Genomic DNA, 13,625 nt, shown 5'->3' on the forward strand with positions numbered 1-13,625 from the left:
CCCAGGTTGCGTGTGTGGTCCGTTGGTTTGGGTGCGCTGCCTAGGGCCACCATTGGATTTGAGAAAACGAATTGTAAGATGAGGAACACGCATAGTTTTACCTCCTTCTAAATGTTATTGTTTTGCATCTTCCAGAAACTTACCTATGATGAGGCCTACCAGAAGCTGGTTCAGACATCTAAGGAAGCGTCACCCGATGAGGTCAGTATATTCACTCTGTTAATATATACCTGTGACTAACCAGACTTTTTTGGATTTGCTGATGCACACTTTTCAAAGCACATACAGGCTTATTTCTTGGGCACTGATTCAGCTTCTTAGTAAAAAGTGTTCCAGGCTTTCCACTTCAGGTATATATTCATCCTTCAAACAGTTCTGGTTTTTCAGCATTTGTCGTTTTGGTAAGACTCTTGCCCCTCGAGCACCATTCACCCAGTTAATTTGGAGGTACAGCTGCCAGGGGGTCATTTTTTATGTTTTCCAGCATGTGGGATTTCAAAGTTACACACGTTTATTTTTTTGCATATATGACCTAGCAACCGTTGAACCATGATTTCTTTAAATATATTTTCTTTTCTATGAACTCAATTTCTGGCTTATACTAATATGGAGTTGGCACCAATCATTTGCCGGTGCTGACAGAATTAGTTTCCCTAGTTATAGTGTTGTATTAGAACTTCACAAATGCAATATATTCCTGTATGAGAAAATATTATAAATAATCGTGAGTTCCTAGCCTCCATGACCCACACAACTGTGTCGTCTTTCTTATAAAGATAATATCCGATATATCCAAGAACAATAATGAACTTGTTGTAAGGTCATTACCACATACTTTCCAGGTTTTAGGTCTCACCCACAGATATAGTTTCCTCATGTGCAATCTAAACATCTCCGACTCACCCAACTTTCTCCTCAACCTCATTTGGATAAGTTCCGATCTATCCTAGAATAGTGCTGAACTTGCTGTGAGGGGATTAGTGCATACATGCCATGTTTTTCCTCTGTAACTGATGTGGCATTTGTACAAAATAAATTAGATTCTTTCTGACTTACTCTTTTACCATTAGAGCCCCCATCCTAGTGCTGTGGAAAGCGATGATGCCATCCAGGACGTAGTAAGTAGTTATGGTTTCGAATAATAAAATCCAAAAAGCCCTTCCCTACTCAGTGTGGGCTTGGCACACTGGAGAGAATTTACCCAAAGCAGATCACAATTCTATAACTGTTCATGTTGTACCCTATCTCCATTCAAGAAACTGATCAATGTCATTTGTGCTTATTGTCTTCCTCCTGCAACCCTTGAAGACTCACTGCTTGAGCCTTATGTTCTCCCCTTTCCATTCATGCATCTCCACTTAAACACTTCATCCACAGTCTGTATAAACAAGTATTGTAAACTTTTCCAGATTTTGAGGGTGTGGGGAAGACAATTTACCCAGGTGCACCCCATTATTGCACATTTTCAACCTTACCAAGGACATCAACAATAGAGGGGAAACTGGATGTTCCTATGGTTTATCTTTCACTCATGCTCTTTTGAACAGTAGCAGCTCGCCTTGGGAGTGCTGCGGGGTGGTGGGCAGGTGGGGTAAGGGCTGGGCGAGGGGGTAGTGCAGTTCAATATATGACGGATGCTGCATCGCCAACTCGGTGATGCAGCGTGCGTAAGGTAAATTGTTTTATTTATTTTATTACTTACCTTACTCCTGTCCGTCGTATGTCGGACTGCACTACCCCCCCACCAAGCCCCTCCCCTGCCCGTCCCACCGCCCTGCAGCACTCCCATGGCGAGCCGCTGCTGCTTTGGAAGTGTTTCAGGCTACACTATACATGTGTATGTTGGTGTTTAATTAGAGACTGTATCATTTACTCCTTTTGAGAAAATGCTGTCTTGCTCCACACCCTCCCACCAAGACATAATTGTATAAAATTCTGGGATCTGGTGTTTTTTTCTTTTTTTGTAGCCACCTACTTCTGATGTTGCTTACACGCAATGAAAGAATTAGAGGGACACTTTGCCCATCATCTACAACAGAGTAGGACCTGGTTCTCTGGTTTGACTTTCCACCCTCTTCACCTTCATGGCTTTGCAGATGAACACATTTGAAAACACATACATTTATTTTGTGTGCAATGATTCTGCTCCTTAGCAAGAACCAATGGCGGCTTGTGATTTTTACAACTAATGGTGCGGGAACACATGTGCATACTCACTTTCACCCATCCACTCACAAGAGCACACACATGCTCACACTCACTCACACCCATCATTTGACAAGCACACATACACACATCCACCATCCATTCTCAAGCATGTATCTGCACTAACTTTGGCACACCCTTTCCACACCTGCACAGATAATCATACATTCATACAAACACCCAAACATTCCAAAAGCACTTACTGGGCTGTGGAGGTCACGGCTGGACCATCGGGTGGTGGGAGGGGGAAAAACAGAGGCACTGGAAGAAGCCCTTTCCCAGGACTGTGGAAAGTGAAGAGCCTGTCTAGAATGTAGTAAGTAATTTCGTTATATTGCTTTTATATTAAAATCTCCAAAACTATTTTTAATTCAGTATGGGTAAGGCGCATTAGACTGGACTTCCTAAAAGCAGAACACATGTATGTCTATGTTCTTTTTGTTACGTATCTCGACTCGAGAGGCTGCTCAATGTTCATACTTCATACTTATTTTCTTCCTCCTCCTAAGGACTCTAACTCGTTGGGTTTTATATTCTCGAACTTCCCCATGTCCCACTACAGGACCCTCACTTTACCACAGTCTGGATATAAAAGAATTGTAGACTTTCTCCAGATTTTCTAGAACTTTTGGGGACATCTGCTATTTTCAATGAGTAAATATATGCCCAGATAATTCTTTGAATGCTTGTAAAGCGACCAATTTCCCATCAGCCAAATCAATTTCTTGAGGGAGTATTTAGTCCTTTTCTCAAAATTCTGTATAAGCTGTCAGCCAGAGCGCCTCCCACATTTGCAATCAACTACTGGATAAACTCGGAAGTACAAGAGATAGAGCTCTATGGAGTTGCAAAAACAAAGTGTAAAATTTGAAGCAGATATAAGTTTTTCTTGTTGTAAATGTTAGTTGTTTTTTGGTTTCTTCCAGCTACTTTCTTCTGATGTTGTCAACCAGAAGCTGGATTTGACACCTGAAGAAACATCACTTAAAGAAGTTAATTTACTTACAGGCAGATGCATCAAAGAAAATACCGGGAGCAAACAGGCAGATTCTCAGAATCTGGCCGTTTGCTCCCGGTATTTTTGCATTTGGGATGCATCATCCCAAATGCAGAAATCGCAATTTAAGGAATCTCTAAATAACGATTCCTTAAATTGCTCTTGCATTTTAGGAATCCCAAAATGAGATTCCTTAAATGCAATGCATGAAACCCCAAAAAATAGCGAATTCGCTAATAGGGGGAGCAAATTACCATGAAGTTGAACTTCGTGGTAATTTGCTAAAACTTTAAAAAAAATGCACTTTAGTGCATTTTTCAAAGTTACATGTTGCGCACACACATGCCCTTAGGGCATGTGTGTGTGTAACATTTGTGCACAGGTCCATTTCAGGGGTGCAACAGGGTGTCCTTTGGACACCCTGGCACCCTTGAAATAGCAGAAAATTAGCGATTCGGTAATAGCTAATCGCTAATAAGGAATGGCTTTCCCATTCATTCCTATGGGCCATTAGGCCCATAGGAATGAATGGGAAAGCCATTCCTTATTAGCGATTAGCTACTACCGAATCGCAAATAAGGAATCTGTAGGAATCGCTAATAACATTGCGATTCCTACATGCATCCCGTTTTGCGAGTCTTTAATAGTGATTCCTTAAAATTCGCTATTTAGTGCATTCTTCAAAGTTACATGTTGCGCACACACATGCCCTTAGGGCATGTGTGTGTGCGTAACATTTGTGCACAGGTCCATTTCAGGGGTGCAACAGGGTGTCCTTTGGACACCCTGGCACCCTTGAAATAGCGGAACATTAGCGATTCGGTAATAGCTAATCGCTAATAAGGAATGTGTTATATTCCTTGCATTTCTCTTTTAAGATGCTCTATTGTATTTCCCTTTTAATATATGCCCTTTAGTTCTGTGCACATGCACCTTCTGTAAATTCCATTTAGAATTGTTATTATGTGAAAGCTGATACTGGCAGATGCCTGCTGGGAACAGAAGAAATGAGTACTGTGCTGTCTTTATTAAACCAGTACCAACTATAACCTGGATTTATTGGATTATTTATTACAAATTGGCGACGAGGGTGTCCAGTACCTTACTACTCAACAACAGCACAGGAGTGGTACAACTTCAATTTAAATTAATTTTACCATTTTGCATCTGGAAATTGGATTTAATTCTCCTGCCTTATAAAGAACCTCAGAAAATTGGATTCCTGATTCACAAGTGCTCCAATCCTGTGAAGTGAAGAGAAAGCGCTTTACTCAAGAAATTTAGCGACAAGACTAGTGTTTGGTGATGATTCAACTTTCAACATACCACCACTTCCTACACTACGCTTAATTGAAGGTACGCTTAACTGGGAGTAACTATACAGAAAAAAAGGAATTCTCTACCTTTTTCCCAGATGAAATGGTGAATTTTGGTAAATTTCTGCAACTTTGGGGATTTTGCATCTTTTAAATAGATGTCCGCTTCGTGTAGCGCATTCGTTTAACCGGCGCGTGCATGCCGACCAGCTGAGGAACTTTGGACTGCACGAGGGCTGACAACAACAACATCATCATCACTGCGAGAGTGACGGCAACTACGTCATCACGTATGCGCGCATGCGTCATCACGCAAAAGTCGGCCATTTTGAGTTGGCATAGCAACGCTAACACGGAGAAAAACTCCGTGTCTTCAATTCACCGCGGACAACAAATCGAGCGCTACAAGTACTACAAACTCTTCATTACTGGGTGATTTTTTTAATTGACATAACGACACTGTCACAAAAGGAAGCTTAATGTTTTCGTTTCACCGCAGATGACATTACTGGGTGATTTATTATGAATTGACATAGCGACACTATCACAAAAGGAAGCTAGATGTTATCAATTCACCGCTGATAACAAATCAAATCCACTATTTCCACAAGTTATTCAGAGCTGGATGAATTGAACTGTAATATTTAAATAGCGTATTTTAACTGTTTTTATTTCATTTTCTCTTAGATTCTTATAATAAGTAGTGAAACATTATTCAATGTGATTTTGATTACACATTACACATTATACATATTGTAAAAGTTGTGTACATCACAACATTTATACATAACTATGCAATTCGATCCACCTACAAAATTTTTGCAAAGCAAAGGGGATCCACCCATTCCTTGGAACAGGTGGAAAGAGGAATTTTTGACCTATTTAAAAGCCATAGATGGAGAAAGGATGGGGAATGAAAGGAAGAAAAATATTTTCCTACATTGTCTAGGATCAGAAGGGCAAGCCATTTTTAGGACTTTGCCTCCTGTTCCTGGAGACTTGGGAAATTTTGATGAGGCGATGTTAAGAGTGGAGACAAGTTTCAAACCTACAACAAGTATAGCTCTAAATCGCTATAAATTTTATACTAGAGCACAAAAAGAGTCAGAAACTTTTGATGATTTCTTAACAGCATTAAGATCATTAGTAGTTTCATGTCATTTTGGAGAAATTACTGATGAAATGATAAGAGACCAGATCATAGTGAATGTCAAGTGTAAAAAAACACAAGAGCAACTATGGATTTTAGGAAATCCTACGTTAAAGGAAAGTATTTCTACAGCAAAAGCGTTTGAACAATCCAACAAATGGATGAAAACCATTGAGGATAACTCTAAAGGGGCAAAGAATGATAAAACGGTTGATGAAATAGGAGCTATTAGCAATGTTAAAAACAATGCCCATTCCAATAAGAGTATTGGGAAAAATCAGATTGTATGTTATAGATGTGGAAGTAATAATCATGTTGCTTCTTTCCAATTCTGTCCCGCCATTGGTAAAGAATGTAGTAAGTGTGGCAGGATTAGTCATTTTTCCAAAGCATGTAGGGATTGGAAAAAAGGGAATAATGATCATAATACCAATCACTTTAAAAAGAATGAGGTTTCATATGTGAGATCTCATCCTTCTTCTGAAGTCGCTTGCGTTCAATGTATACATTCTAAAAGTAGTGATGTGACGAGTGATTGTGGAATGGTTGTCTCTCTGTTGAATATAGGGGTAGTTGATGGGGAAATACTCAACTCACCTAAATGTCTTGTGAGTTTCCTTGGTGTTGATCTTGAGTTGATGGCGGATTCTGGTTCTCCTTGGACTATAATAACGAAAGATTATTTTTGTGAGAAATTTGGGTCAAAGATATCGGAAAAAGAACTTACGCCTCCAGATATCAGTGCCTTATGTTTCAATAAATCCACCATCGATTTTATAGGTTACTTACAATCTACCATTAGTTTTAAAGGGAGGTCCGCAGTTATCAATTTGTATGTTGCTAAGAAGGGCATTGATGTACTTGGATGGAGAGATCAGTGGAAATTAGGTATAATACTAAACCCACGATCTAAGGATCCAGTTATGTTATGTGATAATATATGCTCAGATATAAATTCTATTGTCACTATAAAGGGTGACAACAAAAGAGAGAAGTTAGCAAATGAATTCCCTACAGTGTTTTCCAAGAAGTTAGGGAAATTAAAAGGTTTCAGTCATGGGATCAAACTCAAACAAGGAGCTGTACCTCTAGTACAGAAACTCAGAAATGTACCACTCAATGTCAGAGAGGAACTGAGTAATGCTCTTAAAGAAATGTTGGACAATGGGGTAATAGAAGAAATCGAGTCATCTGAGTGGGTTTCCCCAATTGTTCTTGCTCGCAAACCTGATAAAAGTTTGAGGCTATGTATAGATTTAAGAGCATTAAATGCTAATATTGTAGTTGATTGCCATCCTCTACCTAACATCAATGAAGTGGTGAGCATGCTAGAAGGTGCCACAGTCTTTTCTACTCTCGATCTTAGATCGGCATATCACCAGATAGAATTGACGAAAGAGTCCAGACAATTAACAGCATTTATAACGCCTCAAGGTTTGTATCAATTTAAACGTATGCCGTTTGGATTAGCCTCTGCGGCATCCGTTTTCCAGAGATCCATGTTTCATCTATTTAAAGAAATGGGAGATTACGTTAAATGCTTCCAAGATGACATTCTTGTTTTTTCAAAAAATATTGAAGTTCATAACGAACATTTAAGAAATGTATGTAAGATCTTAAGTCATTCTGGTTTGACTATCAAAGACAATAAATGTAAATTATTTCAAGAGACAATAGAATACTTAGGGCACACGATCTCTAAGTATGGAGTATCTCCTAAAAGATCGTTGGTTGATGCAATTTTAAAAGCACCTGCACCAGATTGTAAAGAGAAACTATTATCATTCTCTGGTCTTTGTGAGTACTACAGTAAATTTATCAAAGATTTTGCTTCAAAGATTGAACCCATAAGAGAACTTGCTAGAAAAGACGTGGAATTTGTGTGGGGTGACAGGCAACAAGATGCTTTTGAGTCCATAAAAACTGATATGGTGAATGCTCCTACCCTCAGACCTTTTAGTTTGAACAAACTATGCCTTTTGACGGTTGATGCTAGCCTTTACGGTTTAGGTTGTGTTTTATCACAACGCTCGGGGAAAGAGGAGTGGAATGTTGCGTTTGCTTCTCGTACACTTAGTACCACAGAAAGAGGATATGCTGTCATTGAGAAGGAACTTTTAGGGTGTGTATGGGCTGTAGAACATTTTCGCAATTACATTTGGGGGGCAAGGTTTATGTTGAGGACAGACCATAAACCCTTGGTAAATATTTTATCCCCTGGAGGAGGATTGAGAGCTACTGCTCGCATAGCCAGACTCATGTCACGTCTTCAAGAATATAGTTTTGATATTGAATATGTTCCAGGCAAATTGAATGTCACTGCAGACTGTCTATCCAGATTACCATGTAACTATACTGAAGAGCTGGATGAAGATGAAGTGGTAGTCATCATTACTGAGTCTGGGTCTGATAATTTTAAGAGTATTTCTGAAGAAGTATGGAAGAGCAGTATGAGTGAGGATACTCTACTTTGTCAAGTAAGAGACTTTATCAACGAGGGTTGGCCTTGTAAGGGAGAAGTGCATGGAGATATATTACCTTTTCTGAATATTAAAGATGAATTAGTTACTGAGGGTGATTTGATATTTAGAACTGACAAATGTATACCTCCCTTTGGAATTCGTGAACTTATTTTGAGACTCAGTCATGAATGTCATATGGGCATGTCATCCATGAAAAGGTTAATAAGATCCAATTTCTGGTGGCCAGGTGTAGATAAATTTGTGGACAGGTTTGTAAGGGAATGTCCAGAATGCATAGACAGTGACAAGTCCTGCAAATGTAGCCCAGCTCCTTTAATACCAATTAAATGGCCTGAACATCCATGGCAAAAGTTGGGTGTTGACATATCTGGTCCATTCAATTTTTTGCCTTCAGAATGTAGATTTGCCATTGTAGTAGTTGATTATCATTCTAAGTGGCCAGAGGTCAAACTTATTTCTCATCCCAATACTAGCAATGTGATTCTATTTTTAAAAGAGTTGTTTGCCCGAGAAGGTACTCCTGAAATTATGATTTCAGATAATGGAGTACAATTCAAATCTTCTGAAATTCAAGAGTTCTTTAGAGATTGTGGTATTAAACATATCACAACTGCTTTATATGAACCTCAAGGAAATGGACAAGTTGAGAGATACAACAGGGTTCTCAAACAGGATATACTTTGGGCCCGGACATTTGGAAGTTTATGGAAGGAGAAATTGAGGGAGAGACTTTGGTTGTATCGTATTACACCTCATACAACTACCGAAGTCTCACCTTTCTGTTTATTGAGGGGTAGAAATCCCATTTCCAAATTGTGTCCTTGGTGGTTTAAAAAGAATTGTGACACTCATAAAACTACACCAGATGTTTCTGAAGTTGGGCAAAAAGTTATAATTAAGCAACAGAAGATCAAAGGTGATTATGACAAACGCATGAAGGTTAAGGAACCTGAATTCAATTGTGGTGATTGGGTGAGAATTCGAAAGCCTGGTTTCATTACTAAAGGTGATGTAAAGTTTGGCAAACCCATCAAAGTTGTTAAAGTGAATCGCAACAGTGTAGTCACACAAGATGGAAAAGTTTGGAATGTCCGTCGTGTCTCTAAATGCAAATCTTTATATTAATGTTTTCTTAAGGGGGAAGATGTGTTATATTCCTTGCATTTCTCTTTTAAGATGCTCTATTGTATTTCCCTTTTAATATATGCCCTTTAGTTCTGTGCACATGCACCTTCTGTAAATTCCATTTAGAATTGTTATTATGTGAAAGCTGATACTGGCAGATGCCTGCTGGGAACAGAAGAAATGAGTACTGTGCTGTCTTTATTAAACCAGTACCAACTATAACCTGGATTTATTGGATTATTTATTACAAATTGGCTTTCCCATTCATTCCTATGGGCCTTTAAAATTGGTATAACAGTAACATATTTCCACAGCTTAAATACTTCTTTTCTGTTTTACTTGTAGACTCCTTCCACCAGTACTCAAACAAGTGAAGAAGTCAAACCGAAAGTAGTAAGTCTTAGGCGCAAAACAGATTTTTGAAAGCTAGTAGAATGCTTTTCTGCCCTCCGAGGCCACACACAATTTTCACAAAAACAAATTTACTACTTAACAAAATTGCATGTTTAATCAAATGAATGCCTCCAGCCAGGCACCAATAACGTACATGGCAACATTTAGAAACACAAGAGGGAGACATAGAAAAAGAAAAGAATAATGTATTTTCCCCACTGACTTGCATTGAATTGGAGGCAATTTTAGGGGGAGACCGCTAAAATAAAGCCAGGATAAATAAAATTGTGAGTCTCCTGGCTGAATCCCGTGTGTTGGCATGCATGCACCAACCACTTCAGGATTCTCAAGTAACTCATGAGCTACTCCTCTCTGCAACTCAGCTTACTAAATTAGAGGCTTTTTTTTGGTTTAATTAATGTATGTATACCAAAATTGAAAAGTATAAATTCAAGATGAAAATGCAGGCACTCTGAGAACGATCAAGATGATGTTTGTTGAAAAATGCTAGTGTGTGTGTAGTTATGTTAGAGCATGGGTACTCACAAACTTTCTCTCTGGTGCCAAATTTACAGTGTGGTTTGTGGCCGAGGGCCGCACTGGTAGGGGCGGGGTCAGTGGGGGAGGGTGAGCGGGGCAAGAGAAAAAAAAATGGTGACCATGAGGTTGAACACAGGCCCCTGCAGTGGACACCTTCGTCCACTGAGCCACCAGACATGGCATACACACATCTATCTCGCTCGCTCTTTCTCTCTCTCTCTCTCTCTCCCTCCCTCTCATTGTCTCCCTCCCTCCCTCTCTCTATCTCTCCCTCCCTCTCTCTGTCTCCCTCCCTCTCTCCCTCTTCCTCCGTCTCCCTCTGCCTCACTCACTCTGCCTGTCTCCCTCTCTCTGTCTCCCTCCCTCTGTCTCCCTCCCTCTCCCTCTGTCTGCCTCCCTCTGTATGTCTTGCTTCCTCTGTCTCCCTCTGTCTTTCTCCCTCCGTCTCCCTCTGTCTGTCTCCCTCCCTCCCTTCGTCTGTCTGTCTCCCTTTTTGTCCCCCTCTGTCTCCCTCTGTATGTCGCCCTCTGTCTCCCTCTCTCTGTCTCCCTCCCTCTCTCTCCCTCCCTCTATCTCCCTCTGTCTGTTTCCGTCTGTCTCCCTCTGTCTCTCTACCTCCCTCGGTCTGTCTCGCTTCCTCTGTCTCCCTCCCTCTGTCTGTCTTCTCCGTCTGTCACCCTCTGCCTCCCTCTCTCTCCCCCTCCATCTGTCTCCCTCTGTCTGTTTCCCTCTGTCTGTTCCCTCTGTCTATCTCCCTCTGTCTCCCCTTGCCTGTCTCCCTCCCTCTGTCTCTCCCTCTATCTCTGTCTCCCTCTCGCTCTGTCTCCCTCTCACTCTCTCCCTCTGTCCCCTCCCTCTGTCTCCCTCCCTCTCTCTCCCTCTGTCCCCCTCCCTCTGTCCCCCTCCCTCTGTCTTCCTCCCTTTCCTCCCTCCCTCTGCCTTCCTCTCTATGTCTTCCTCTCCCTTCATCTGTCTACCCCTGACTACCTCCTTCTCCCTCTCTCTCCCTCTGCCTCCCGCTGTCTCCCCCTGACTCCCTCCCTTTGTCTCCTTCTCTCTGTATCCCTCACTCTTGCTCTCACTGTATCCCTCTTTCTCCCTCTCTCTTTGGCTCCCTCCCTCTCTCTGTCGCCCTCTGTCGCCCTCTGTTTCCCTCCTTCTCCCTCCCTCTCTATGTCTTCCTCTCCCTCTCTCTCTCCTTCTGTCTTCCTCTCCGTCTTCCTCTCCGTCTTCCTCTCCGTCTCCCCCTCCGTCTCTCTGCCTCTCTGTCTGTCTCTGCCTCTATCTGTCTGCCCCTGGCCCTGCCTCTATCTGTCTCTGTCTGACCCTGTCTCTGTCTCTATCTCTGTCTGTCTCTGTCTCCCTCCCTCTATCTGTCTCCCTCTCTCTCTCTGTCTCCCCTCTCTCTCTGTCTCTGTCTCTCTCCCTCTGTCTCGGTCTCTCTCCCTCTCTCTCTCTCTCTCTCTCCCTCTCTCCCTCTCTCTCTCTGTCTCCCTCTCTCTCAGTCTCCCTCTCTCTCTCTGTCTCCCTCCCTCTGTCTCCCTCTGTTGCCCTCCTCCCTCTGCCAGTCTCCCTCTCCGTCTCCATCTGTCTCCCTCCCTCTGTCTCCCTCCCTTCCCTCCCTCTGTCTGTCTCCCTCTCTCCCTCTGTCTCCCTCTCTCTGTCGAACTCTGTCTCCCCCTCCCTCTGTCTGTCTGTCTCTGTCTCCCTCCCTCTGTCTGTCTCCCTCTCTCTCTGTCTCCCTCCCTGTCTCTCTCCCTCTGTCTGTCTCCCTCCCTCTGTCTCTCTCTCTCTCCCTCTCTCTCTGTCTCCCTCCCTCTGTCTCCCTCTCTCTGTATCCCTCTCCCTTTATTTGTCTCCCCCTGACTCCCTCCCTCTCTCTACCTCTCTCTCCTTCTGTCTCCCTCTGTCTCTCTCTGCCTCCCTCTGCCTCCCTCTGTCTCCTTCTCTCTGTATCCCTCTGTCTTGCTCTCTCTGTATCCCTCTGTCTCCTTCTCTCTCTGACTCCCTCCCTCTGTCACCCTCTGTCTCCCACCTTCTCCCTCCCTCTCTCTCTCCCTCTCTCTCCCTCTGTCTTCCTCTCCCTCTCCGTCTCCCTCACGGTCTCTCTGCCTCTCTGTCTGTCTCTATCTGTCCGTCCCTGTCTCTGCCTCTATCTGTCTGTCTGTCTGTCCCAGTCTCTGTCTGTCCCTGTCTCTATCTCCCTTGCTGTCTCTGCCTCTATCTCTCTGCCCCGTCCCTGCCTCTATCTGTCTCTGTCTGTCTCATTCTGTCCCTGTCTCAGTCTCTATCTCTCTCTGTCTCCCTCCCTCTCTCTCGGTCTCTCTCCGTCTCTCTCCCTCTCTCTCTGTCTCCCTCTCTCTCTGTCTCCCTCTCTCTCTCTGTCTCCCTCTCTCTCTCTGTCTCCCTCTCTCTCCCTGTCTCCCTCTCTCTCTCTGTCTCCCTCCCTCTCTCGGTCTCCCTCTCTCTCTCTGTCTCCCTCCCTTTCTCTCCCGCTGTCTCGCTCCCTCTGTCTGTCTCCCTCTGTCTCCCTCCCTCTGTTGCCCTCCTCCCTCTGTCTCCATCAGTCTCCCTCCTTCTCTCTCTCTCCCTCTGTCTCCCTCTCTCTCTGTCCGTCTTCCTCTGTCTGTCTCCCTCTCGCTCTGTCTCCCTCTGTCTCCCCCTCTCTCTGTCTCCCTCTCTCTCTGTCTCCCTCTCTCTGTGTCGCCCTCTGTGTGTCTGTCTGTCTCCCTCTGTCTCCCTCTGTCTGTCTCCCTCTGTCTGTCTCCCTCTATCTGTCTCCCTCTATCTGTCTCCTTCTGTTTGTCTCCCTCTCTCTCTCTGTCTCCCTCCCTCTGTCTCCCTCTCTGTTTCCTTCTCCCTCTGTCTCCCTCCCTCTGTCTCCCTCCCTCTGTCTCTGTCTGTCTCCCTCCATCTGTCTCCCTCCCTCTCCCTCTGTCTGTCGCCCTCTGTCTCCATCCTTCTTTCTCCCTCCCTCTGTCGCCTTCCTTCTGTCTCTCTCTGTCTCCCTCTGCCTGTTCCCTCTGTCTGTTTCCCTCTGCCGATCTCCCTCTGTCTCTCTCCCTCTGTCTGTCGTCCTCTGTCTCCCTCTGTCTCGGATGTATGACATCACAACGCATACTTTTACATCGCATGCTTTCACAACTGGTTTTTTACAACGCATACCATTACAACACATAGTGCTTTGGGGCGCTGGATAGTGAATAGTTTAATTTACTATTCCAACTCCAGTCCCCGTGGATAGTAGGGAAGGTGTTGGACAGTAAATTAAACCTATTCCCTATCCTAGAGCGCCCAACAGCGCAATGCATTGTAATGGTTTGCGTTGTAAAAGTTGCGTCGTAAAGGCACTGCATGGTAAAAGCTGCGTTGTAAAGGATGTTTCCCCTCTGTCTCCATCCTTCTTTCTCCCTCCC

General features: G+C 43.3%; 1 protein-coding gene across 1 annotated transcript in view; it reads left to right on the forward strand.

The window, feature by feature from the left end:
* LOC144752447 (uncharacterized) overlaps window positions 1-13,625 on the forward strand; it is a 146,753-nt gene that overhangs the window by 48,013 nt on the left and 85,115 nt on the right. Inside the window, exons 14-15 of the mRNA XM_078640373.1 lie at window positions 136-201; window positions 9,622-9,669. Of these exons, the coding sequence (XP_078496499.1) occupies window positions 136-201; window positions 9,622-9,669 (114 nt within the window). The remainder of the gene's footprint in view (window positions 1-135; window positions 202-9,621; window positions 9,670-13,625) is intronic.

Source organism: Lissotriton helveticus, chromosome 5_1, assembly GCF_964261635.1.
Source record: "Lissotriton helveticus chromosome 5_1, aLisHel1.1, whole genome shotgun sequence".
Taxonomy (NCBI): Eukaryota; Metazoa; Chordata; class Amphibia; order Caudata; family Salamandridae; genus Lissotriton; species Lissotriton helveticus.